The sequence below is a fragment of the Dipodomys merriami genome, unplaced genomic scaffold (genome assembly GCF_024711535.1).
Source record: "Dipodomys merriami isolate MVZ:Mamm:240054 unplaced genomic scaffold, mDipMer1.0.p SCAF_34, whole genome shotgun sequence".
In the NCBI taxonomy this organism is placed as follows: Eukaryota; Metazoa; Chordata; class Mammalia; order Rodentia; family Heteromyidae; genus Dipodomys; species Dipodomys merriami.
Genome location: NW_027204937.1, coordinates 6,694,449 through 6,719,565, shown reverse-complemented (window position 1 = coordinate 6,719,565; position 25,117 = coordinate 6,694,449). Strand labels below are relative to the sequence as shown.

Genomic DNA, 25,117 nt, shown 5'->3' with positions numbered 1-25,117 from the left:
GCCTTTTTTAAATAAAAATAAAACCCTAAAGAAAAGTTAGAATGCATACCTATGCCATGAAGAAAAAAAAATCCATATAAAAACTGACTATAGGGGGCTGGGAAGGTGGCTCAGTGGTAGAGTGCTTGCCTCACATGCATGAGGCCCTGGGTTCAATTCCTCAGCACCACATAAACAGAAAAAGCAGGAAGTGGCACTATGGCTCAAGTGATAAAGCACTTGCCTTGAGCTGAAGAGCTCAGGGACAGCGCCCAGACCCAGAGTTCAAGCCCCACCACTGACAAAAACAAAAACAAAACAAAGCAAAAACAACCCTGACTACACTTCAGGAGGCAGAGATCCAGAGGATTGTAGTTTGAAACTGCTCTGGGCACAATGTTAGTAAGACCCCATCTCAGACAACAGGTGAATGGGTGCATGCCAATAATCTCAGCAAGAGGGAAAACATCAGTCTGGTGGCAGTTCCAGGCCAATAGGTGAGACCATACCCAAAAAATAGTGATGTAAGTGATGCAGCACCAGACTGGTAAGCTTGAGACCCCAAGTTCAACTCCCAGTACAATCAAAACAAAATATACATCTTAAAAAAGGACAAAGCTCAGAACTGGTAAGAGGGATGGTTTTATCACCCAAGAATTAAACTGCTAAGGACTGTCAAGTTTTTCTACCCTCGATTAAAGTTTTATTAATTTTTTTAAGGTCTGAAATCTTTTTCTGTTTTAACATATACAACACTCAAAATAGAAAACTTAGACTGGAATGTGGCTCATTAGATCTGCCTTGCATGTGGGAGGGTCTGGATTAGACCTATAGCACTGCTAAATAATTAAATAATAAATAAGTAGCAAATAATGCCATCTAGAAGAATAATTAGGACATAAATGCTCATTCTATAAGAATGCAAATGCATACCAGTCCAGGTTAAATGAATAAGTAGCTGGACATCTAGACCACAACTGAAATGTCCTTTCTAAGTGAAAATCTAATTACAAAAATAGTTAGCAAGGGGCTGGGAAGGTGGCTCAGTGGTAGAGCGCTTGCCTTGCATGCCTGAGGCCCTGGGTTCGATTCCTCAGCACCGCATAAGCAAAAAGAAAAAAGCCGGAAGTGGCGCTGTGGCTCGTGCTAGCCTTGAGCTGAAGAGCTGAGGGACAGTGCCCAGGCCCAGAGTTCAGGCCCCACGACCGGACCCAAAAAAAAAAAAAAAAAAAAAAGTTAGCAAATTTTTATTCTTTTCATTTGATCCCACTAAATTCTGGCTCACCTAGACTTTGCTCAGTCATTCTGGATGTTCATTAACTGCCTAGGGTGGGCTGCAGCAGTGAAGGAAAGAGTTTGTCTTGTCATTATATGAACCAACACATCAACTTCCACAATCTAAAATTACTGCTATTTCTTGATGGCAATATTTGCCCAAAATTTTGCAATGAACAAACTAGTAGTAGATAGATAGATACATACATACATACATATCCTAGGGTGACCTTTCGTATCCCCCTCCTCCCACTATGACACTATAAATATACTAATACATATATGGTCAGGTGTGGTGGATCATGCTTGTAATCTCAGCACAAAGGAAGTTGAGGTAGGAGGATTTCCACTTCAAGAACAGGCTCTGCTACATAAGGAATTCTCAGCCAGCCTGGGCTATCTACCATGAACCTACCTCAAACAACATAATAGATGTTGGGAACAGATGCTAATGTGTGCAGGATCTCTTGCTGGCATGTTGACTATGTCCTAAAGTTCATAGTGAATATTCTAAAACAATCCAAGTGAATGTCTTAAGTAGGTGAATTTTATAAGGTATGTGAAATATCTCAATAAAGCTGGGAGAGCCAGGAGCTGGTAGCTCACGCCTATAATCCTAGATACTCAGGAGGCTGAAATCTGAGGATCACGGTTTAAAACCAGCACAGGCAGGAAAGTCTGGAAGACTCTTATTTCCAATTAAACACCAGAAAACAAGAAGTAGTACTGTGACTCAAGTGATAGAATGCTAGCCTTGAGCTGAAAAGCTGAGGGACAGCGCCCAGGCCCAGAGTTCAAGCCCCACGACCAAAAAAAAAAAAAGCTGGGAGATACTCTATTTTTAAAGTTCATCAATGATAAGAAACATATAATTTTTTTAAATAGTAATTAAAAAGTTAATCAGGTGGGATGCCAGTAGCTTACACTTACAATCTTAGCTATTCAGGAGGCTGAAATTTAAGGATTGTGGGTTCAAAGGCAGCCCAGGCAAACAAATCTGAGAGACTCTTATCTCCAATTAAGGAGCAAAAAGCTGGAAGTGGAGGTGTGCCTCAAGTGGTAGAGCACCTGCTACAAGTGAAAAAGCAAGAGAATGAGGTTCTGACAAACACACACAGACACATACACAGACAAACAGACACAAAGTACATCAAGGACTAGTCTCCAGAAGCATCATGGGTATAATAGTACCTCTCATCATCTATCATTGTGTTCACTAGAAAGTCACTAATTGTAAAGCCAACAAGTGAAGGTCCAACAGCCCTGATTTGAGACTCAGTTAGAGCCAATGGATGCTTTAAACAAGGACTGCTTCACATAACTTTAGCATAAACCAATCACTCTAAAAACAAAGATCACAAGACAGAACTGAACCAAAGCCTTGTAGGGGTTCTTCCTTGTACCTGATAATCCAAAATGCTAAACCCCAAGCCTTTGTGATCTTTCTCTAGCTCAACAATCTTGACTTCAGGAGACCAGAGGGCTAATTCTCCATCATCATCTTCTTCGGCATTGACATCGGTGATTGGATCAGCCTGAAACAACAAAGACAAATGCTTCAAAACAGTTGCTTTCTGTTCTGAAGAGACTGAACGAGACGAGACTCCCCCAGCATCGTTCCAAACTGGACATCTCTCCAGCATGCATAGATTTCTTGCTGATCTTTTTCAAAGGGGCATGCATGCACTGGGGCAAGAGCTTCAGAAAAACCACAAGTATGCATACACATTTCTTTTGTTTTTTAATGCCACATACATGCTTCATTGGAACTGTGAACACTAACCTCTTATACTTCAATGAGTGCTGTCATCCCATTAGAAGCATAAAAGGAAAAACACTCGATCTCAGTAAAAACATTACACAACACAGTAGCAGATACGATATTTAAATAGCAATACCTGGATTTGTAATAAGAGGATGAGACAGAGAGGACCACACAGAGGCAGCCAATATAGGAGACAGAGAAACCACTCCTGTTGTCTCCCAAAAGTTTTCAACAAAAACTTTACAAGAAAACTAAAGTTAAAAAAAAAAAAAAAAGCCAAATCCTTGGGCACTGTGTAATCCTAAAAGCAGGTTTAAAAAAAAAAAAATCACTGGTTTCAAACAATGAAAATGTGATCTTCAAAGGACAGGACAGCCTGAGGGCCTTGCACATGGGTCCTTCATTCTTTCCCTGGCTTCGCTCCCCCAGTCCTCATGTTACAGCCCTGGTCCTTTAGGGAGGTCCCTCACTGCACACGAATTCCAAGAGGCTCAAAGACACAGCATATAAGTCCTGTTGGCAGAAGGACAAGGGCTGCTTAAAGTCTTCTGTTTAGCCAGGCACTCAGGGTTCACGACTATAATCCAAGCTACTCAGAAGGCTGAGATCTGAGGGTGGTAGTTCAAAGCCAGCCTAGGGCAGAAAAGCCCAGGCAACTCTAATCTCCAATTAACAAACAAAGTGGCAACACTAGAGCAGATGGCTCAAGTGGTAAAGAGCCAGCCTTGAGCAGAAAAGCTAAGAAACAGCCATCGGGGTCCTGAGTTCCAACCCCAGTACTGGCATAGAAATAAGTAAATTCTTCTGTTCTTATACTATTTATAGCATTGTCTTTTTTTTAAATCTACTTTATCTCCCCTACAAATTTTCTGGAGCTCCAGTATGATCTTTCTTTCTTTGCTCTAGGAACTCATAAATTATGATGCCCTAAGGCTAGGATGGGAGCTATAAAGACTCTACTTTGCCATAGTATACACTCAGACCCTCTACTACCTGCCTCACATAGATATTTAATAAATAGTACATTAATCACTCATCTACTTTTGAGTTGGTATCTCCTAAAACTCCTTATTAATAAAACTACAGACTAAATAACAAGTGTGCGTGCATGCGTGTGTGCGTGTGTGCGTGTGTGCGTGTGTGTGTGTGTGTGTGAGACCTAGGGCTTGAGGGCTTGAACTCAGGGCCTGGGCATTGTCCCTGAGTTTAGTTACTCAGAGCTCTACCATTTGAGTCACAGCTCTACTTCAGGCTTTTTAGTGGTTAATTGGAGATAAGTGTCTCATGGACTTACCTGATTAGTCTGGCTTCGAACCATGATCCTTAGATCTCAACCTTGTGAGTAACTAGGATTACAGATATACACCACTGGCACCCATCTTAAATAACAATGTGTATGTGTGTATGCACACACATGTGCCCACATGCCAGTCCTGAGACTTGAACTTTTTTGCTTAAGGTTGGCACTCAACCATAATCCCACTTCTCACTTTTTTGGTAGTTAATTGGAGATAAGAGTCTTATGAACTTTCCTGCCTGGATTGGCTTGGAACTATAATCCTCAGATCTCAGCCTCTTGAGAAGCTAGGATTACAGGCATATGCCACCAGCACCTACTTCCTAAATAACAATTTTTAAATGCAGTTGCTTATTTTTTATTGTGATTAAGTGATTACATAATTTCCCAAATTTCACAATATTGTGGGATAGTGATGCTCAGTTAAAGTCACAAACACATTCTAACTTTCCTGGAGCAAACTGTCTATCACGGTCTATAACATATATGAGTTCTATGAGCTTTGCGATGCAGTTATTTCTTCCGCATTGGGTGGTATGTACATTTCTTTTGTTTTGCATAGCATCAGCTGTTCCCTCTTTCCCATTTGTTCCCTCCCTCCCATCACTGCCATTACGTTGTTTAGTTCATTTTGTCAATGTCCAGTGCAGCTGATGGGTCCCACTGTTGTATGTTTTTCCCTGATTCCCTCTAGTTCTGTGTTGTCTTCCTGGTTCCCCTCCGGTGTACACATATATACCATACATGTGATCAGCAGCATGTGCAGTTGTTTTTTTTTTAAAAAAATTTGTTCCCTGTACCCTTAACTCTTTTTATTTCCCCTTTGGGTACTAGGGCTTTTAGGACTAAACTCAGGCTAAGGGCACTCTCTCCCTTAGCTATTTTTGCTCAAGGCTGACATTCTATCACTTTAGTCACACTTCTACTTTGTGCTTTTTGCTAGTTTATTGGAAATAAGAGTCTCATGTATTTTTCTGAACAGGCCGACTTTGATCTGTGATCCTCAGATCTCAGCCTCCTGAGTACTTAGGATTACAGGTGTGAACCACCAGCACCTAGCTAAGAGCAGCTTTCTTTCTTTCTTTTTATCAGTTGTGAGGCTTGAACTCAGGACCTGGACGCTGTACCTGGGCCTCTTTGTGCCCAAGGCTAGCACTCTACCACTTGAGCCACAGTGCCACTTCCAAAAGCAGATTTCTTAAAACATAAGATTATCTCAGTGAATAAAATTATAGTTCAACAATCCCTTATATTTAATTTTGAGTCACCTGTAAAAGAAAACCAACAAAGTGAAATCAAAATGAGTAGGCAGGGAGAAGACTCTAAAATTTGGAAGACTAAGGCACAAAAACTTCTTCAAAGTTAAGGCTGGTCCACATTTCAAACTCTTTTTTCTTTTTTTTGGTCAGTCGTGGGGCTTGAACTCTGGGCTTGAGCGCTGTCCCTGCGTTCTTCAGCTGAAGGTGAGCGCTCTACCGCTTGAGCCACAGCGCCACTTCCACATTTCAAACTCTTGTTGTAAGACATGGGAGATCAACTTCCAGTCCACAATGGATTGAATCTCAATATAGAAATAATTTCTTAGTTTCTGAATTACAAAATCTGAAATTAGTGGGAACGTTCTGGATCAATAGCCTCTATTTCAGACTGGCATGAGGAAGTAGATACTTAGAAAGAAAACAATTATGTCTTCAACAAAAAGTAACCAGCAAGAAGCTAGAAATGGAGGCATGGCTCAAGTATTATTAGTACGCCAGCCACAGGTAAAAAGACTAAAAGCATGAAGTCCAGACTTTGAGCCCTAGTACAGTCCTGTCATACAAACAAAGTTAATTCTAGTGGCTAACACATGATCTGGGGCATTTAATACCCTCACTGATTAATGACTATTAGAATTTTGGCTGAGCCACCTAGCCAGTTATACTTGAAGAACGTAAGAAGGGATCAGAATAAGTAGAAAAAAGACAAAGCTAGAAAAGACAACCAGGATTTTAAGAAGCCACAGAAAAGGCTGGGAATGTGGCTTAGTGGTAGAGTGCTTGCCTAGCACTCAGTACCACATACACAGAAAAAGCCGGAAGTGGTGCTGTGGCTCAAATGGTAGAGTGCTAGCCTTGAGCAAGAGAAGCTCAGGGACAGTGCCCAGGCCCTGAGTTCAAGCCCCATGACTGGAAAAAATAAATAAATAAAAGAAGAAGCCACATAAAATTACAAAACACAAGTTTATAGAAATTTCAGGGCATCCCAGGTGCATAAGTTTATGTTTCGACGTGAAATATATCACCTTGATATAATCAATTCTGCATAACTCTTGTATTTACAGAATGGAAAGCAATCAACTAATGGGTGGAACTAGGCTGACATTTGGCATAATTTAACTGTCGTTCAGCCATTGTGGTAAAGTATGATGGATGGGAGCACTGTCAGCAAGCTGGCTTGTTGATTTACACACCCTCATGGATTAAAGGCACTTCTATCAGTCTTCAGAGAGACGCCACCACCCACATTTCACTTCAGCAAAAAAATGGCAAAGTAATGACACATTCCTTACCTTGATATTTAAATATATAAATATAAATATATATTAACAAAAGATAAGACATTTAAAGAAGACTGTCAAGCAATATTTAGAAATGTATTAGGTCTTCTTATGGGGTAATGGGTAGTCTTGAGATAGGGTCTCAGTATATACTCAGGCTAACCTGGAACTCACTATACAGTCAAGGTTGGCCTCTAATTTGCAATTCTCCTGTCTGTACCTCTCAAGTGTTGGCATCACAGTTGTGTATTACCCAGCCTGGCACTAAGCTTCTCTTTTACACTCACTAAAGAGCAAAATCCAGATGTGATGGAAAATTATTTTCAAGATGGCCTCTACCCACAAGGAACTGACAGCATTCTAGAAAACTCACCATGAAAACACACTAAAGCATTTATGAAATAAGGTAGTACTGGACTCTTGCATAATCTGAGAAATCAGAAATCAAAGAGTGAACAGGAGGAGACATGGACAGCCACAAAGGTTTAAAAAGGTTAAGTAGTAGAAGTGAGATGATGATCTACCTATCTAAAGTGGTATGAATGGACTTAGAACCCAAGGGTCTGGAAAAAGAAGAAAGCTACATAAAAGATGAGGTTACAAAGGACAAAAGGTAACAAAGCACATGCCCCAAACTATTTTCCTAATTATAGTGCTCTTACACTAGCCCCAGAGAAAGCTTGTTTCCTTCTCTGACCTTCTGCTTTATGGAAACTTCTAGACTCACTTGGAAACTGATCATAGATCTTCCTATTTTTAAGACTTGGGGAAAAGAAAATATCATTCACCATTCACCAACATTCTAACCTTAGTAAGATGAAATGAATTGAACTGAAAGCCAAAAGCCATGAGTCCAGGGAATGAATAAAAAGATTCTCCAAAGTCAAAATTCATATGGCCATCCATGTACCAACATTTCAAGGAAAAGAGTTGGAGGTTGCTAAATGGAAAGTGTGACAGGTTGAAAAGTTATGCCTTGTGGCCCTGGTGAAATAAAAAGGGGTGGGGTGGGTCCCCAGTTCCTCCTACCATGCACCACACCCTTTATACCTCCATCTCGGGCATCAAGGGCTCCACTGTCCTTGGCTCATCTACAGAGGCCTCATCATCAAAGAGCCGGCGACAGCAAACCAGGGTGAAAGGGGGTGGCACTTCTTTAAGGAAAGAGACGGCTTCTCGGCGAGACTTTCCATAAAGCTGCATGCCGTTGACCTAAGAACACAAGGGCTAAGTCAGCACTGATGAGGCCCACACAAAAGAAGCAGAAGTGTCAGTCCTAGCTCAACCTACCAAAATGCAAATACAGCATCACATTATTGTTCCTTTAAACAAAGGGGCTCAGGTGAATCACGGCATTTTTATAGTAAGTGACAATGACAGACATCTTCAAAATTGATCAAAATTAAGGCTGAATGTTTACTGAATTTAGGGGGCTGATACATGAAATATGTCGGAGTAATTGCTTATTGCTGGATGAGTGCCTAAATTTCACACCTGTATGGTCTATCGTTCAGGTACTTCAGCATCGTGTTCTCACACTTCCAACGCACATCTCCTTAAATGCACTGCGAATCACTCACAGCTCTGCGTATGTGTGCATGTGTGTTTGTGTATGTGCCTGCATGCACACCAGTACTGGAGCTTGAGTTTAGGGCCTCATGCTCCCACTTGCTCTTTTCACTCCAGTTAAGCCACATCTCCACGTCTGGATTTTTGTAGTTAACTGGAGTCTCATAGACTTTTCTGCCCAGGTCGGCTTCAAACCTTGATCCTCAGATCTCAGCCTCTGGAGCAGTCAGGTTATAAGCATGAGCCACCAGTGCCCAGCTAATTATAGCCTTCTTAAAACCACTTTGCTGGGCTGGGAAGGTGGCTCAGTGGTAGAGTGCTTGCCTCAAATGCATGAGGCCCTGGGTTCTATTCCTCAGCACCACATAGCAGAAAAAAGGCAGAAGTGGCACTGTAGCTCAAGTGGTAGAGTACTAGCCTTGAGCTGAAGAGCTCAGGGGCAGCGCCCAGGCCCAGAGTTCAGGCCCCATGACCGACAAAAAAACAAAAACAAAAACAAAAAACACTATGCCTTGTGCATTTTCACTTCATAAGAATAATATCACTAGAGACATTAACACTACATTTAAGGCAGTTAATTTCTCACTTAGCCAGGTGGTAGTGGCTCATACATATAATCCTAGCTACTCAAGAGGTTGAAATCTGAGGATTGAGGCTCTAAGCCAGACTGGGCAAGAAAAGTCCATGAGAATCTTATCTCCAATAAACTACTCAGAAAAATCCAGAAGCAGCACTGTGACTCAAGTGGTAAAGTGTTAGCCTTGAGCAAAAGAGGCTCAGAGAAAGCGTCCAGGCCCTGAGTTCAAGCACCATAACCAACCTCCCCCCACCAAAAAAAAATCTCTTACCTTAGATGGGCAACAGTAGCCTATAATCTTCCTCTATAATCCTTGCTACTAAGGAGGCTGAGACCTGGAAGACCATGGTCCAAAGCTACCTTGGGCCAAAAGTCCACATGTCCAATGAAACAGCAAAAGGCCAAACTGGAAGCATGGTTCAAGTGGTAGAGCACCAGCTGAGCAAGTAAGTCAAATGAGCACAAGGCCCTGAGTTCAAACTCCAGTACTAGAAAGCACGTATGCATCTACACACACACACAAAATCACAAGTCTTACAGTGTATAGGTGGCCAATTCTAGAATACTTAGCTGTGAAATTTTAACATTCATTCACAATGTCCCTTTACATCTTACTCTTAATGTCCTTAGGGGAAAAAAAATCACTTAAATAAATGAAATACACATGTCTCACATCCATTCCATTGCTGTAAACTTTGCTGACTTGACCATCAAGTATCTGTAGGAAGCTGTCAGTTTCCAAGTTATTTATGCCTGTATTCCATGTCCGTCTAAGTCACTATTCCTTATTAATGGTTAACTCCTATCATCAAAATTCATCCCAATTTCATATTATTTTGGCACATAACAAAAATACTTAGCACCAACTAAGTCTATTGCAATTTTTCATATCGACCAATTTAGCTCAAACAGTTTGGCTCAGTTCTGTCTACAAGTCACTAAAAGTTGACTTGTCTGCTTCTCCCAATAAACTGAAGCACAAAGTTAACAACAGGCTTTTCGCAACTGACTCCTACCTTCCTAGGAGGGTTAGAGACATTATTAGCCTAATATTCTTGGTGTTAATTTCTGACAAGTGCAGTGCCAGTGTTCAGCTAGCTGGCAGGGCTGACTGGACTTGGAGCAGCCTTCCCACACATGTGCCTTTGCACTGGAGAACTGAGGGCCCTGAGCTGCTGGAAGCATCCAATCAGCAGCAGGCGGAGTCCCGAGACAGTGGTTCCCAGGGAACCACTCTCAAGCCTGTAACATACCCAGCACTTAGCATCAAGCCAGACTCCTCTCCCCGCCTCTTAATTATTTACAAATAAATTACCACAGGGTAAAAAGGCTCTCATGCACTTCAGGGAACTGGCAGTACTGGAAAAGCAAATCTCATGTCCCAAGTCATTATGTCCATAAAAAGATGCAAGGGACACAAGTTTAGCAGCAGACAAAAGAGTTTTCTTGGAAGATCTAGAAGTCAACATTTATACAAGGAGGGGTGGGGTTTCTGGGTGCTAGTGGTTCGGGCCTCTAATCCTAACTACACAGAAGGCTAAGATTTGAAGATCACAGTTCAAAGCCAGACTGGGAAGAAAAATCTATAAGACTCTTACCTCCAATTTATTACCAAAAGCCAGAAATGGAGGGCTGGGAAGGTTCAGTGGTAGAGCGCTTGCCTTGCATGCATGAGGCCCTGGGTTCAATTCCTCAGCACCACATAAGCAGAAAAAAAAAAAGCCAGAAGTGGCACTGTGGCTCAAGTGGTAGCGTGCTAGCCTTGAGCTGAAGAGCTGAGGGACAGCGCCCAGGCCCAGAGTTCAGGCCCACAACCAGACCAAAAAAAAAAAAGCCAGAAATGGAGCTGTGGCTCAAGTGGTAGGGTACTGGCTTGAATGAAAAAACTCAGGCACAGTGACCAGGCTGTGAGTTCAAACCCCAGTATTGGCATCAAAAAAAGGGGTGGGAGGATGGGGTGGTAAAGAGGTATTCTATTAGTAATCATACCACATCCACAGTGCCAATGGAAGGATGACATAGCATGGAAAGTTCTAGAGTCAACTGCATGGGTAGTAACCTGTATTAAAAACAGCAAACATATGCAATGGAAGCAAGAATTCAATCCATACTTAGTATTACTGTGTGCTTCCAGCTCAACAAATTAAAAAGTCACTTTTCAGGTTTTTATCTTGGCGTAGCTTTAAATATTTATTTAGCTCATTATTTATTCATTTGAATTGTCTCCAATTATTACAGCAGTGCTTGCGAGTTCTCCTCACTACTCTACTGTTAAACGGATCAGTCCCATTTCCCATTACCAAGTCCTCACTATGGGGATTTATGGCTGCTGGAAATAGCTGTTCTGGGCTGAGACTTGGCACAGCCTTCCAACACCAAAGCACATTTGTGTTTCTGGTTTAATCCCTACAGAGTACATTAAATACAGGCACACACATACATGCATACTCCAAGAGCTTATTTGGCTAACTTTACAAACACACTCTGTGTGTGTGTGCGTGCGTGCGTGCGTGCGTGCGTGCGTGCGTGCGTGCGTGCGTGCGTGCGTGTGTGTGTGTGTGAGATTGGTACTAGAGCTTGAACTCAGGGCTTGGGTGCTGTTGCTTGGCTTTTTCGCTCAAAGCTAGTGCTCTATCACTTAAGCCATAGCTACAATTCTGGCTTTTTGCTGGTTAATCAGAGATAAGAACATCCTGGGCTTTCCTGTCCAGGCTGATTTTGAAATACGAGCCTCAGATTTTAGCTTCCTGAAGAGCTAGAATTTCAGGAGTAAGCCACCAGTGCCTGGCTACAGAAATTTTTTTTTAATGTCTATATTCAGATGACTAGTAAACGTGGTTTTTATTTTGGAATTCACAATATTTCTCTAGGTCCTTCAACTTGAGACCTTCTTAAGTGCTATCAAGTGTCAATTATCCAGACTTTTGATTAGAGAATGCATAGGTGTACACACTTCCAGAATACAGGACATTATACAACCATTTCCAATTCATGACCACATTCAGTCTTTGGCTTGGTCCACACCTTGGTAACAACCACACCTGGCCTTGTGATGACAAAGCCAGTGACATGTGCCTATTGTCCTGCCTATGCAGGAAGGAAACAAAAATGTAGATCATGTCACCAACAAGTGCCCTTAGATCCATAGGCAGTATTTTGCTAAGAAAATGACAAATGATGCTTTCCAACTCCTTTTTTTGTCAGTTGTGGGGCTTGAAATCGGCTTGGGCTCCTCAACTCAAGGCAAGTGCTCTACCACTTGAGCCACAGCACCATTTCTGGTTTTCTGGTGGTTTATTGGAGATAAGAGTCTTATAGACTTTTCCTGCCCAGGCTGACTTTGAACCATGATCCTCAGATCTCAGCCTCCTGAGCAGCTAGGATTACAGGCATAAGCCACTTGCCCCTGGCTCCAACTCCTTTCTTAGTCAATCATTCAGGTAAACCTTGAAAAAGACATCTCTGACATCTTTACAGATGGATAAAATGAGCGTAGGGTAGGATTCTGCTTCCTTTATTATCCAATAAGTTGTTAGGACTTTTCCAGCACAAGGGCTAACATGACATTGACATTGGTCATACTGAAACATGGTAGACACATTTTTCTTTTCTTTATTTTGTTGGTCATGGGGCTTGAACTCTGGGCCTGGGCGCTGTCCCTCAGCTCTTCAGCTCAAGGCTAGTGTTCTACCACTTGAGCCACAGAGCCACTTCCAGCTTTTTTTTTTCTGCTTATGTGGTGCTGAGGAATCGAACCCAGGGCCTTATGTATGCAAGGCAAGCACTCTACCACTGAGCCACCTTCCCAGCCCAGAAGACACATTTTTCCTAGAACTTAAACAAGTCCTGTCTTTGTACCTTTCTTCCCCAGAACTTTACCTCCAGAAGCTCATCCTCTGGCTGTAGGAGATTCAGTGTATCCACAGGACCGCCTGGTGCAATTGAAGAGATGTAATGGTGCCCATCAAAGGAATCCACCTCCATACCGAGCCGCAGAGTGTGGATGGGCAGGAGCTGCAGCAAAGTGGAGCCATGACAATGACACACCTGGTGCTAACCCTCCATCATGAGAACAGCTGGCCCTCCAGCACTACCTCTTGAATCAGGACCCCCCCCAACTGGAGCCCCAAAAGACGGTAACAGGAAATGTAGTCTTCAGTAAAATGCAGAAGCCAATGCTCTTAATCTTACCCCTCTTTTCCTTGCAGTGTCCCTAGGAATGGAGAAAGACTTACAAAGACTTGCTTCCAACCACAGTACAGGTCTCACTGTGTTCCTAGAGTTTCACTCTCTATAGACTCTTCACATCCCCAATAAGAACACCCTAACTACCTTAATTACACAGTTCCACTGACTTCATTGCCAGAGCAGTGTCATGCCTAGGAGCACTGGGAATGAAGAACATGGGGCACACATTTCTAGCAAAGCTTGCAACAGTGTTTAGAATCATCTTTGTTTGTATGTGTGCATGCATGCGTGCATGTGCACGTACATGCCGCACATGCACGCGCACACCATTAGAGTGACTTGAACTCAGAGCCTCTTGTTCTTGCTTGGCTATTTCTGCTCAACACTGGCTCTCTATTATTCATGACATGCCTCCACTTTTAGCTTTTTGCTGGCTCATGGACTAAGACTCTGGCCAAGGTTTTGAACCTATCAACCTCTGGGATAGCTAGGATTATAGGTATGACCACCAATCCTCTGGCTTAGAATCCTATTTGCTTCATTGCTTCATCCTCCACATAATGGATCTCCATAACCTCAAGCCCTACGGACAGTACTTGATACTGTTAATTGAGCTAATCTGTGAAAGATGGTCTTTTCCATAATGTTCCAATCATGACTTGGGGGAGTGATTATTACCTTAGGATGGATTCCATTTATATGAATCCTTTATATGAACTGGTGTGGGCTAAGCTAGGAGCACGGACTGCCAGCTATATCAGAGAAGAGGAAGTATTTTAGCTGTACCCATCTTTGTTGGGTTCAAAAGTAAGACAGATTCACCAAATTCCTAAATTTTCAAAGGCAGAACTAGCGGTTCTCATTGTGAATGTAGAAACTCAAATACGTTAAAAGTCACTAATTGAGATTTGTATTTTCTATACTGATAGCCTGGTTGGTATAAATATAGAAGAGCAAACCCCAACTACACATGACAGTAAGAAAATCCTTCAAGGGTGGCAATGCATTTCCAGTGTAGCCTTTTCCACATTTCCCTGTTCTCTGCGAGCCTTATTCTTGGGATATCTTCTCTCAGTCATCTATGCTAAGTCACCAGAGTTCCAGAGGCCTTGCTTCAGACACCAGCTGGTGCTCACTTCTGTCCCCCAACTAATATTTAGACCAAATAGTCCAGCTGACTATGACCTCAATGACTTAAAACAGGCCTGAAGGACTTCTGGCCCTGCAAATTTTCTCAAAATGAAGTGCCCCTGACTAAAAAGCACTATGGATGGACAGCCTTTTATCTCTGGTAATTAGAATGTTCTAGTGAACATTCCAGGTGATAGTGACTCACACCTGTAATCCTAGCTACACAGGAGGCTGAGATCTAAGCAACACGGTTCAAAGCCAACCCAGGCAGAAAAGTCTGTGAGACTCTTATGTCCAATTAACCACCAGAAAACCAGAAGTGATGCTGTGGCTCAAAGTGGTAGAGCTTTAGCCTTGAGCAAAAGAGCTCAAGGACAGCACCCAGGCCCTGAGTTCAAACCCCACAGCACACTCTCTCACTCTCTCTCTCTCTCTCTCTCTCTCTCTCTCTCTCTCTCTCTCTCTCTCTCTCTCTCTCTCTCTCTCTCTCTCTCTCTCTCTCTCTCTCTCTCTCTCTCACACACACACACACACACACACATACACAATGTTCTAGCACCCTACATTGAAGGTCACAGTTGTTTTTACATCTCTTCCCTGTGATCTCTTTATTTTGCACTGCTACCTTACTCTCAGCCTAGGCACTGTACCAAACTGTGCTCATCAAGATAGAAGACAAGTCATTTCTTTTGTCCAGCTAATGGAGGTGACAGCACCTCTCAGAGAAATGGATCTATAACAACAGTTTGCTCACAATCTCTGCCAACTGTCTTCCTTCCTTGGCTTATGAGCCAAACACTAATGGCTGAGAGTCATCAGTGTTTACCCAGAGATCTTCCCCAGTGGGTGCTGGAGCAGCCCCTGGAAAGAGGACAGTTCAACTTCCAGATATTTTACAAGTGGCTAAATGTAATCATTACTAAAAATCAGGTTACATAAAGTTACCACTGAGCCAGATACTCACCCCTACTAAGTCTTAGCTACTCAGTAGGCTGAACTTTGAGGATCAAAGTTGTAAGCCAGTCTAGGTAGAAAACTCTGGAGACTCCTATCTCTGATTAACCACCAAAAAACTAGAAGCAGAGGTATGGCTCAATCACAGAGCTCCAGCCTTAAGTGAAAAAGCCAAAGAGTTCAAGACCCTTAGTTCAAGCCCCAGTTCGGGCATATTGGTGATAGATAGATAGATAGATAGATAGATAGATAGATAGATAGATAGATAGATAGATAGATAGATAGACAGATAGATTGGGCAATTGAATATTTAAAATAAATTAAATATTTAATATAAATATAACAAATACTCAACACCTATTACTTCCTTATTAGTTCTTATTACATTTTACTACTATTTTCTTGAAGTGATTTATATCTGTATGGTAGAAATATCCCTGACTTCAGAGAACACCAAAGGGGCAGACACCTACAAGGGTTAGATGAAATGATTAATTTGCTTAGCTGTCATATGCAGCCAGGACAGGCAATTCAAGAATCCTGATTCTGGGGCTGGGAAGATGGTTCAGTGGTAGAGCACGTGCCTTGCATTGCCTGAGGCCCTGGGTTCGATTCCTCAGCACCACATAAGCAAAAAGAAAAAAGCCGGAAGTGGCACTGTGGCTCAAGTGGCATAGCGCTAGCCTTGAGCTGAAGAGCTGAGGGACAGCGTCCAGGCCCAGAGTTCAGGCCCCACAACCGGACCCAAAAAAAAAAAAAAAAAAGAATCCTGATTCTGTTGAGGAGCTGACAATAAAGTACAATTGTGTGTTGCTTGCTAGGTCAGTGATCAGTGATGTCATTTTAGTAGTTAAAAAAAAAAATCACTGCAGAATTTACCCCATAGATATTGGCAAATGCTACAATTTGGGGCTGTCATTTCCCATTTGGAGAGGTAAACACTTCCCACGTATTACTGATCTACCATCTAGTTTGGATGTGAATTCATCATATGCTTCTGGGGTGAAAACTATGTGCAAGGCATTGGGCCACAAGCCTGGGCACTGTCTCTGAGCTTCTTTTGCTCAAGGCTAGAGCTTTACCACTTTGAGCTACAGCTCTACCTCTGGTTTTCAGGTGGTTAATTGGAGATTAGGGTCTTATGGACTTTCTGGTCCAGGCTGGCTTCGAACTGTGATCCTCAGATCTTAGGCTCCTAGAATTATAAGCATGAGCCACCAGTTCCTGGCTCTCTCTACATTTTTAAGCAATGATGAACCACTTGAGGATAATGGCCTCAAAATTAGTTGCCTTTACTTAGAGTTTATACAAGACAATCAACAAATCCATTAGTGATCACAGAGCTATCTATGTAGTATTTGTCTGTCACCCCTTCCCAATCTTTTTTTTTTTGTTGATGGTGAGGCTTGAACTCTGGGCCTGGGTGCTGTCCCTCAGCTCTTCAGCTCAAGGCCAGCACTATACCACTTGATCCACAATGCCACTTCTGGTTTTCTGGTGGTTTATTGGAGATAAGAGTTTCACGGACTTTGCTGCCCTGGCTGGCTTTGAACCGTGTTGCTTAGATCTCAGCCTCCTAAGTAGCTAGGATTATAGGCATGAGACACCAGCGGCCAGCCCCTTCCAAATCTTAATTCTGAACATTCACAAAATCCACAGGACGTGCTCTGGAAATAAGAAGAGCTCGAGGCCGAGTTCGAGGCCAACCCCTGGCGCCATGTGCTGATACCATGCAGCCTCTGGAGAGCCCAGGATACCTACTGCCTGAAAAGTTCATGTACTCATGCCAGGGAAAGGAAACCCACATTGTAATATTCTCTGGCTCCAAAAATACAATTCAGGAGGGAACTAGAGTGAAATCTGTCTGTCTGTCCTGTAAGGCTCTGCTATGTCACCCTGGCATGCCACAGTTATTGCTGCTGCTCCCTTGGTGTTTCCTGAAGGTCACAGAACCAGCCTAATAGGGGGTCCTCACAGTGCTGGGATTATCTTATTAGAAAACACTTGCCACGTAAGCCATCCCTAAGAGTACAAGTTTCCCCACATTCAGGAAAACAGATCTCATGCCTGATTCGGCTTCTTAGAAGCAGTGTGGCAAGTGCTCAAGCCATAGCAAATAACATTCACGCCCCCCCCTTCCCTACAACTCCACCCACCTCACAAGAAGACCCTGTCTATTATCATGAGCCACCACACATGAAGAGTCTTCTTAAATCCTCAAGAGTGGTGCTCTGGCTGACAGTGGGACCCTCAGCAACAGTAGCTACAGCCATGAAATGATTTTTCCTAATGAAAGCATGAAAAGAGGCAGGAGGAAAACCTGGATCACAGATCATCATATGCCTTTGCTCTGAACCTGTCACTCTGTCACCTAGGACAAAGTCCACACCTAGATCTATGGCTCTCACATCTTGTAATACCTGGCCTTCCCCACCCAGTAAAAACACATTCTGCTCAGCATTGATGTGCTCCAGTTACTTGGTAGGCTAAGACAGGAGGATCACAAGTTCAAGGCTTCACTTGAGATGTCATCTCAAAAAGAATTTTTTTTCTTTTCAATTGTCATCATCTTTAGGAGGCCTTCCCTGACCAACCTATATAGAATTTCAATCCCATCTTCTTTCCTAAATTCATTATTCATCTTCCCTTTCTTTAATATTCTCATGACACATATTACATATACTAGATATTTATTTTTAGTTTCCCCTCACTAAACTATAAGTTAAAAAGTAAATAAAATAGTTCTATAATGCAAGGATTTTTTTTCTTTCTGCTTTAATCTCTTCTGGAATCCCAGCATCTGGTACTAGATAAGAGTACAGAATAGATATTATATCTGATGAATGAATGCATGAGTGAATTGATGAATGTGCTGGTAATGTTTTCTAATGTGTTTCTGAAAGTCTGCTCATGACATAGCCTTTCTACTCCTTTAGACCAGTTACAAGTACCTTGACCGCAAATAAGCTGATGAGCAAAGGAGTGAAGTTAAGACTGGTGGCAGGGAAGGAGGGAGGGAGGGTGAGAAAAAACTCTTCTGGTTAAAAATGTGCACATAATGGGGGCTGGGAAGGTGGCTCAGTGGTAGAGTGCTTGCCTTGCATGCATGAGGCCCTGGGTTCGACTCCTCAGCACCACATAAAGAAAAAAGCTGGAAGTGGCACTGTGGCTCAAGTGGTAGAGCGCTAGCCTTGAGCTGAAGAGCTGAGGGACAGCGCCCAGGCCCAGAGTTCAGGCCCCACGACCGGACCCCAAAAAAAAAAAAAAAAAAATGTGCACATAAGTGCCAAGCCCAGTGCCTCAAGCCTGTAATCCTAGCTGTGTGGGAGGCAGAAATAGGGGGATTGTGGTTCAAAGACAGACTAGCCAAAGAAGTTCATGAGACTCCATCTCCATTAACAGTTGAATTATACACAGTCGAATGCACCTGTCATCCCCAGCAAAAAGAGTAAACACAAGTAGGAGGATCATGGCCCAAGCAGGCCAGCAGATAAAGCAAGATCCTACTTTGAAAATAACCAAGGCAGAAAGGACCTGGAGACATAGATCAAATGGCAGAGTACCTGCCCAAAAATCAGAAGAGAAACTACAAATTTAAATTGTAGGGAGAGGACACTAAATATGTTGAAAAGGATCAATATAAGTTACCTTCCTGGATTTGCATTAGAAACAATGCTTACCAAGAATGTTTTAAAGTCAAGAAAAATACTTCCTATTTTTTTTTGGGGGGGGGGTCAGGTCGTGGGGCCTGAACTCTGGGCCTGAGCACTGTCCCTCAGCTCTTCAGCTCAAGGCTAGCGCTCTACCACTTGAGCCACAGTGCCACTTCCAGCTTTTTTCTTTTTGCTTATGTGGTGCTGAGGAATCAAACCCAGGGCCTCAGGCATGCAAGGCAAGTGCTCTACCACTGAGCCACCTTCCCAGCCCCTACTTCCTATTTTAACACAGACCATTTTTTCTATCTTTGAACCTGTGGACCTCAGACTTTCGTAGTCTTTAATCCCAGTCTTAACAGTTTTGACTTTTAGGATACATTTTTCAAGACTTCCTAAAATTTGTGCAATGCTTTTTTTATTTTTTTTTTTTTTGTGCCAGTCCTAGGGCTTGAACTCAGGGCCTACACACTGTCCCTAAGCTATTTTTTTTTTTTTTTTTTTTTTTTGCTTAAGGCTAGCAATCAACCACTTGAGCTATAGCTTCACTTTCGGCTTTTAGTCATCTGTTGGAGATAAGAGTCTCATAGACTTTCCTTCCTGAGCTGGCTTTGAACTATGATTCTCAGATCTCAGCCTATCAAATAGCTATGATTACAAGCACAAGCCACTGGCACCCAACGAAAAGCTAACATAACTCTTGTCAGGCACCAGTGGTTCATGCCTGTAATCTGAGGCTAGTGGTTCAAAGACAGACTTAGCAAGACAGACCAGGAGACTCCTATCTCCAATGAACCAGTAAAAGCTAGAAGTAGAGGGGTGACTCAAGTGGTAGGGAGCCAGACTTGAAAGAAAAAGCTAAGAGATAATACCCTGGCCCGGAGTTCAAATACTGGCACACACTGGCTGGCACATGCACACGCACATGCACACGCACACACCCCCACACACAGGCACATAACCTAATGTACTCTTCATACTCCTAAGAATGTGGGCCAAAGACTCAAACCTGGGGTTCTGGTTTCTGGAAGAGGCATAGGGATCCCACTTTCTGCCCAGGTATATCTAACCCTTATACCAAAATATTCTACTGATGAAAAACATCCCACTTCCTGAAAACAGGCATGGAAGCTTCAGGTCACAGTGCTCATTTGGTTCTTCCCCACAAAGGAAACAGAATAGAGTGCTTACCTTTGAATACTTCTGTAACTCGGCATCATCTGCAATCTGTGTGTCCACAGTGGCAACCTGGATTGACAACGAAAGATGGCCATATTTGTAAAACTATGTTCTCCTGAATTTCTTGAACATATCTACAAAACCCATATATTCATAACCATGGGGGAATCTTTTCTATATTACTGAAATCTACAAAGATACAACACATTTCAGAGTAGGTTCTTTGTGTTCTCCACAATACATCTTTACTTGTAAATTGTCTAAAAATTAAAGACACACATATATATACATATCTATGTATATATCTATATACATATATACATATCTGTGTATGTGTACATATACATATGCACATATGTATATATGTATATTTACATATGTGTATATACATAGATGTGTATATATGTATATGTATATGTATATATGCATATGTGTATATAGTATATATATATATATATATATATGTATGTATATATGTGCATATATACACACACAGATACATATATATCCATCCCTTCTATTGCGGAGGTTGGTTCCAGAACCAAAATCCAGATGCTCCTACCTTAATAAAAGATATATGTACACATAATGTACCCATGTTCTCCTATACTTTATATCATCTGCAGATTAGCACCTAATTCAAGGTAAAACTTTGCAAATAGTTATCATACCATGCTTTTTAGAAAGTGATGACATGTGCAGAAGAATACCTGTGTATGTTCAGTACAGATAGAATGCTTGCAACTAATTATGATCCACACAATTGGATGAATCCAAGAATGCAGAACCCACAAATATGGAATCAGTAGATCCAGATAACTGACAGTATCATATCTGAAAATCCATGATTCCCTAAAATTTTAATATAATCTCCTATTGTACTGAATCCATTAATAAAATGACTCTTGACAAAACCAAAAGTATGGACATCTCTACTTTCAAAATTAGGCCTTAAAATTTGCAGGGTTACTAAAGACAGGTAAGTCTGAAGACACAGGAACATCTGCGTTCCTACAACAAACTCAAACCACCTCCCAAGAAAGACAGCTGGCAGAGGTACAGACAGACAGACCTAGCCTTCTGTGGGAGTCTGGGGGAATAGTCAAATCTTTTTTTTTTTTTTTTTTTTGGTTCCGGTTGTGGGCCTGAACTCTGGGCCTGGGCACTGTCCCTCAGCTCTTCAGCTCAAGGCTAGCGCTCTACCACTTGAGCCACAGCGCCACTCCCGGCTTTTTTCTTTGTGCTTATGTGGTGCTGAGGAATCGAACCCAGGGCCTCATGCATGCAAGGCAAGCACTCTACCACTGAGCCATCTTCCCAGACCTATTCAAATCTTTTGATCCTGGCCTAAACTATTGTTCAGAGCTTCAATGGTGGACATCCACAGAAGTGAATTTCTTGCAAACAAAAGTATTTTACTAGTGATTTGCATCTGTAAGTTGTTAATAAAATATGGTCCATCTGGAGAGGGGGGATAAGTTTAACAATGATCCAACAAAAGCTTCTAAAGTGCTGCATTTAAGTAAGTAGAACTTGGAAGAAAGTGAAATCATAGTTGAGTACTTGCATTTATTCACTCATCCATCCGGCTTCCCCTCTCCCTTCTGCCTTTCATCTCTCAGAACAAGCTATAATTTGAATAAAGAAGCTATCACTTTAAAGTTCCAACTTTAAAGTTCTAAATTCAGCTGTGTACCAATGGCTTATGCCTGCAGTCCTAGCTATTCAGGAGGCCACGATATGAGGATCACAGTTTGAAGCCTGTCTGGGCTGAAAAGTCCAGGAGAAAAAACTGAACGCTACAACTTCAGGGATTGGGGGAAGTGAGGGACGTAGGGGGAGGAAGGGATAGTGGGAGAACAACAAAGGAGGGGGTAACACATGTTTGACAAGAAATGTACTCATTGCCTTACTCATGTAACTGTAACCCTTCTGTATAGCATCTTTAAAATAAAGTAAAATTTAAAAAACAACAATAACAACAAAAATCTGAAAACTGAAAGCAGACAAGAGGCTCAAGTAGTGGATTGCTAGCCTTGCATGAAAAAGCTAAGGGAGAGTACCTAGGCCCTGAGTTTTTAAAGCCCCAGTACTAACACACAAAAATAAACAAAGTTCAACAACTTCAAGTTTGGGGTAGGGGATGCACTCCACCACTTGAGCTACAGCTCCACTTCTAGCTTTTCAACAGTTAACTGGAGGTAAGAATCTCACAGACTTTTATGTCTAGGCTGGCTTTGAACTTCAATCCTCAGATCACAGCCTCCTGAGTAGCTAGGATTCTGTCTCCTCTGTCTAGTCTGTCTAGTCTCCCTGCTATGACCTCACCATGAGATCTGAAAAGGTGGTTTATGCGGAGGATGGAAGTTAAACAATAAGCCCATGACAAAACAGATCATCAGTAAATATAAGCACTCTCCATTTCTCAGAGCATCAAACCACTGGGGACAGGAGGAAGGCCTTTTGCTAGGTGACAGTCTAATGACAAACAGCATTCTAAATCTGTGAAGCAGAGAAGCAGCAGCTATAAGAGTAGATAGGCAAGCACAAAATTTGTACCATGACTCATCTTAACAACACTAGATACTGTCAAACAATAGATAGTGGCTAGACACTAAAAACCAAACACAGAAAAAGATTCTCCAGATAGCTATCCATTGTCAATGAGAAACATATGTAAGAAAATGTAAATGTCATTAGGAATTTAAAAGAATGTTTGATTATTACCACATTAAGCTTTCTAACAAAACTTTCTATCTTCATGTGCATTCATATGGGAAAATGGAATAAGTCCCTTCTAGATGAATCTAATCACAGGTGAAAGGAAATCTAACAGATCACAGGTATTATACAATTACACTCCACCTAAATTACTTCCTGTTTATCTAAATACATTTGCTAATCATTCCTTCATTTTTCTCATAAGACTGTAAGGTTCTTTGTGAAACATAGTACTAATTTCCACATCCCTTTCAGGGTGCAATAAAACAAACAAATCATAAAAGCAATCATTAAAAAGAGGCAGCAATTTTAAGCAGAAGATACAGTTTATAAATTTAAAGGCAAGCTCTCTCTCTCTAGTACTTTCCTGCCTATTGTCAACTTAAATGGTTTCAACATGAACTGAATATCTGCTAATTGTAACTGAAGCTTATGTGCAGTCCTTAATTGTTCTTACGGCTTAAAATGCTTTAAAAAAAAAAAATCAATTGATTGATCCAATAGGGAAGAAAGAAGTAAAAGAAAGAAGTCTGGCTATTCTTTGACTCATCCACTCACCCATTTCTTCCAATGTTAGTATTAGGAGCTTGACGTGAAATGAGAAGTGAATGTTGGTAATTAGAAAATATTAACATACCATTACTTCATAATCAGGACCCAGTAGGTTCTCCCATCTGGATTTCAGCTCATTTTCTAGAGAGCCTGGGACTCTTTCTGGATATTAAAAGAAAATGAAAAAAAAATGAAGCTACTGTGAGCCAAACACACTTTACTAAGTTCTTTAATAACAGTACAATAAGAAAATGAATATAAAAGAAAGTGCTTGAACAAGTCTACTAGAAAATGGAAATCAAAAGTGACTTATAAGACTAATGTAAAATGGAAAGACTGGCTGTAACAAAAGGAGAATTTCAAACAGAAGAAAAAATGATAGGTGAAATATGAAGATATACAGTTTATATATAGATATCTGACAATGCTCATGCTCATACATACACATACACACACACACACACACACACACATACACACACACACACAAATTCAACTGGATTACGAGGATTTAATTTAAATGTTAAATTAATTCAAAGTAGCAGCAATACATCTACCAGGTAGAAAGGTGAAAACCTATCAAGGTATCTTTATGATCCCCAATCACAGTGTTAGGAGGCAGGCTTCCATATGAGCTTGTATGGCTTGATTCACAGCTCAAAGAGCTTTCATGTAATAGAAACTTTGTTTTTACAGCAGTCTTGTGTTACTACTAGGTTATTACTTTATTTGTATCTTTTTAAGTCTTTTGGTAGTACTAGGATTTGAACTCAGAGTCTCATTACTTGCTCAGCCTGCTTGCTAGGCTGGTGCTTTATCGCCAGCAACATCTCCAACACTTTTTTTGATAATTAATTGGAGATGGAGTCTCCCAGACTTCTGTTCCCCTGCTGGCTTTATACCTGGATCCTCCTCATCTCAGCCTACTCAGTAGCTAGGATAACAGACGTGAAGTTCTGGAGCTTGACTTGTACAATGTTCTTGACGTACTACTACCTTCATTGCATATATTAAGATCATTCCAAAGAGCTAATACAGATTTTAAAGGTCTTTTCTTTCTCTATATGATTGTCTAGAAACTCAGAACAGTGAGTAGTCTGAAAAATGCCTAATAGATAAAAGATCAAAGTACTAAAACTGTAACTTCAACTTATATCCACATGAATAGCAAAGGATGAAAAATGTCCGTCTTTTCTCTAAGTTAAACTCTCTTACTTTTGTCCTAAGACTGGACAAATCACACAACACTTATCACAATGGACACAACCATCTGCCTAAAGTCAAATGGAATGTGCAGTATCAGCTCTTTCAGTCTTCAACAGATAGCTCACTGCAGGTGCTTTGGTGTTTAATTACACAATACAAATCATTAAGATAAACAGCAAACTGCAGAAATCAGAGACTAAAACTAATGAACACTAAAGAACTTAAATTATGACATTTACAAGGGAATATCCAGGAACTAGTAACAGACATGCTAGATTACACGTAGCGAGTACTTAACCGAAGAACCTGTTAAAAATAAAATATCAAATTCATCTCAGCTCTGCACATTTGTACCTTTGCTGGTTAATATTTCTTTAAGAAATTCCAAGAGTTCTTAAACTCTTTAATTAACAGTTTCAACATCTTGCCTGTTAAATTTCTTCCAGACAGCAATTTCTTATCTGGTAGATGAATCTGAACGAAATCTGCAATGAATTGGCTGAATTCTATGAATAAAAACATGGCAGTCTGA

General features: G+C 41.4%; 1 protein-coding gene across 4 annotated transcripts in view; it reads right to left on the bottom strand.

Moving 5' to 3' along the window:
• Patj (PATJ crumbs cell polarity complex component) overlaps positions 1–25,117 on the bottom strand; it is a 283,552-nt gene that overhangs the window by 218,243 nt on the left and 40,192 nt on the right. For all 4 annotated transcript variants that reach the window (XM_069987179.1, XM_069987180.1, XM_069987182.1 and 1 more), the window contains exons 13-17: positions 23,465–23,541; positions 20,119–20,175; positions 12,881–13,015; positions 7,906–8,067; positions 2,658–2,789 (exon numbers count right to left, since the gene is read on the bottom strand). In XM_069987179.1, the coding sequence (XP_069843280.1) occupies positions 2,658–2,789; positions 7,906–8,067; positions 12,881–13,015; positions 20,119–20,175; positions 23,465–23,541 (563 nt within the window). The remainder of the gene's footprint in view (positions 1–2,657; positions 2,790–7,905; positions 8,068–12,880; positions 13,016–20,118; positions 20,176–23,464; positions 23,542–25,117) is intronic.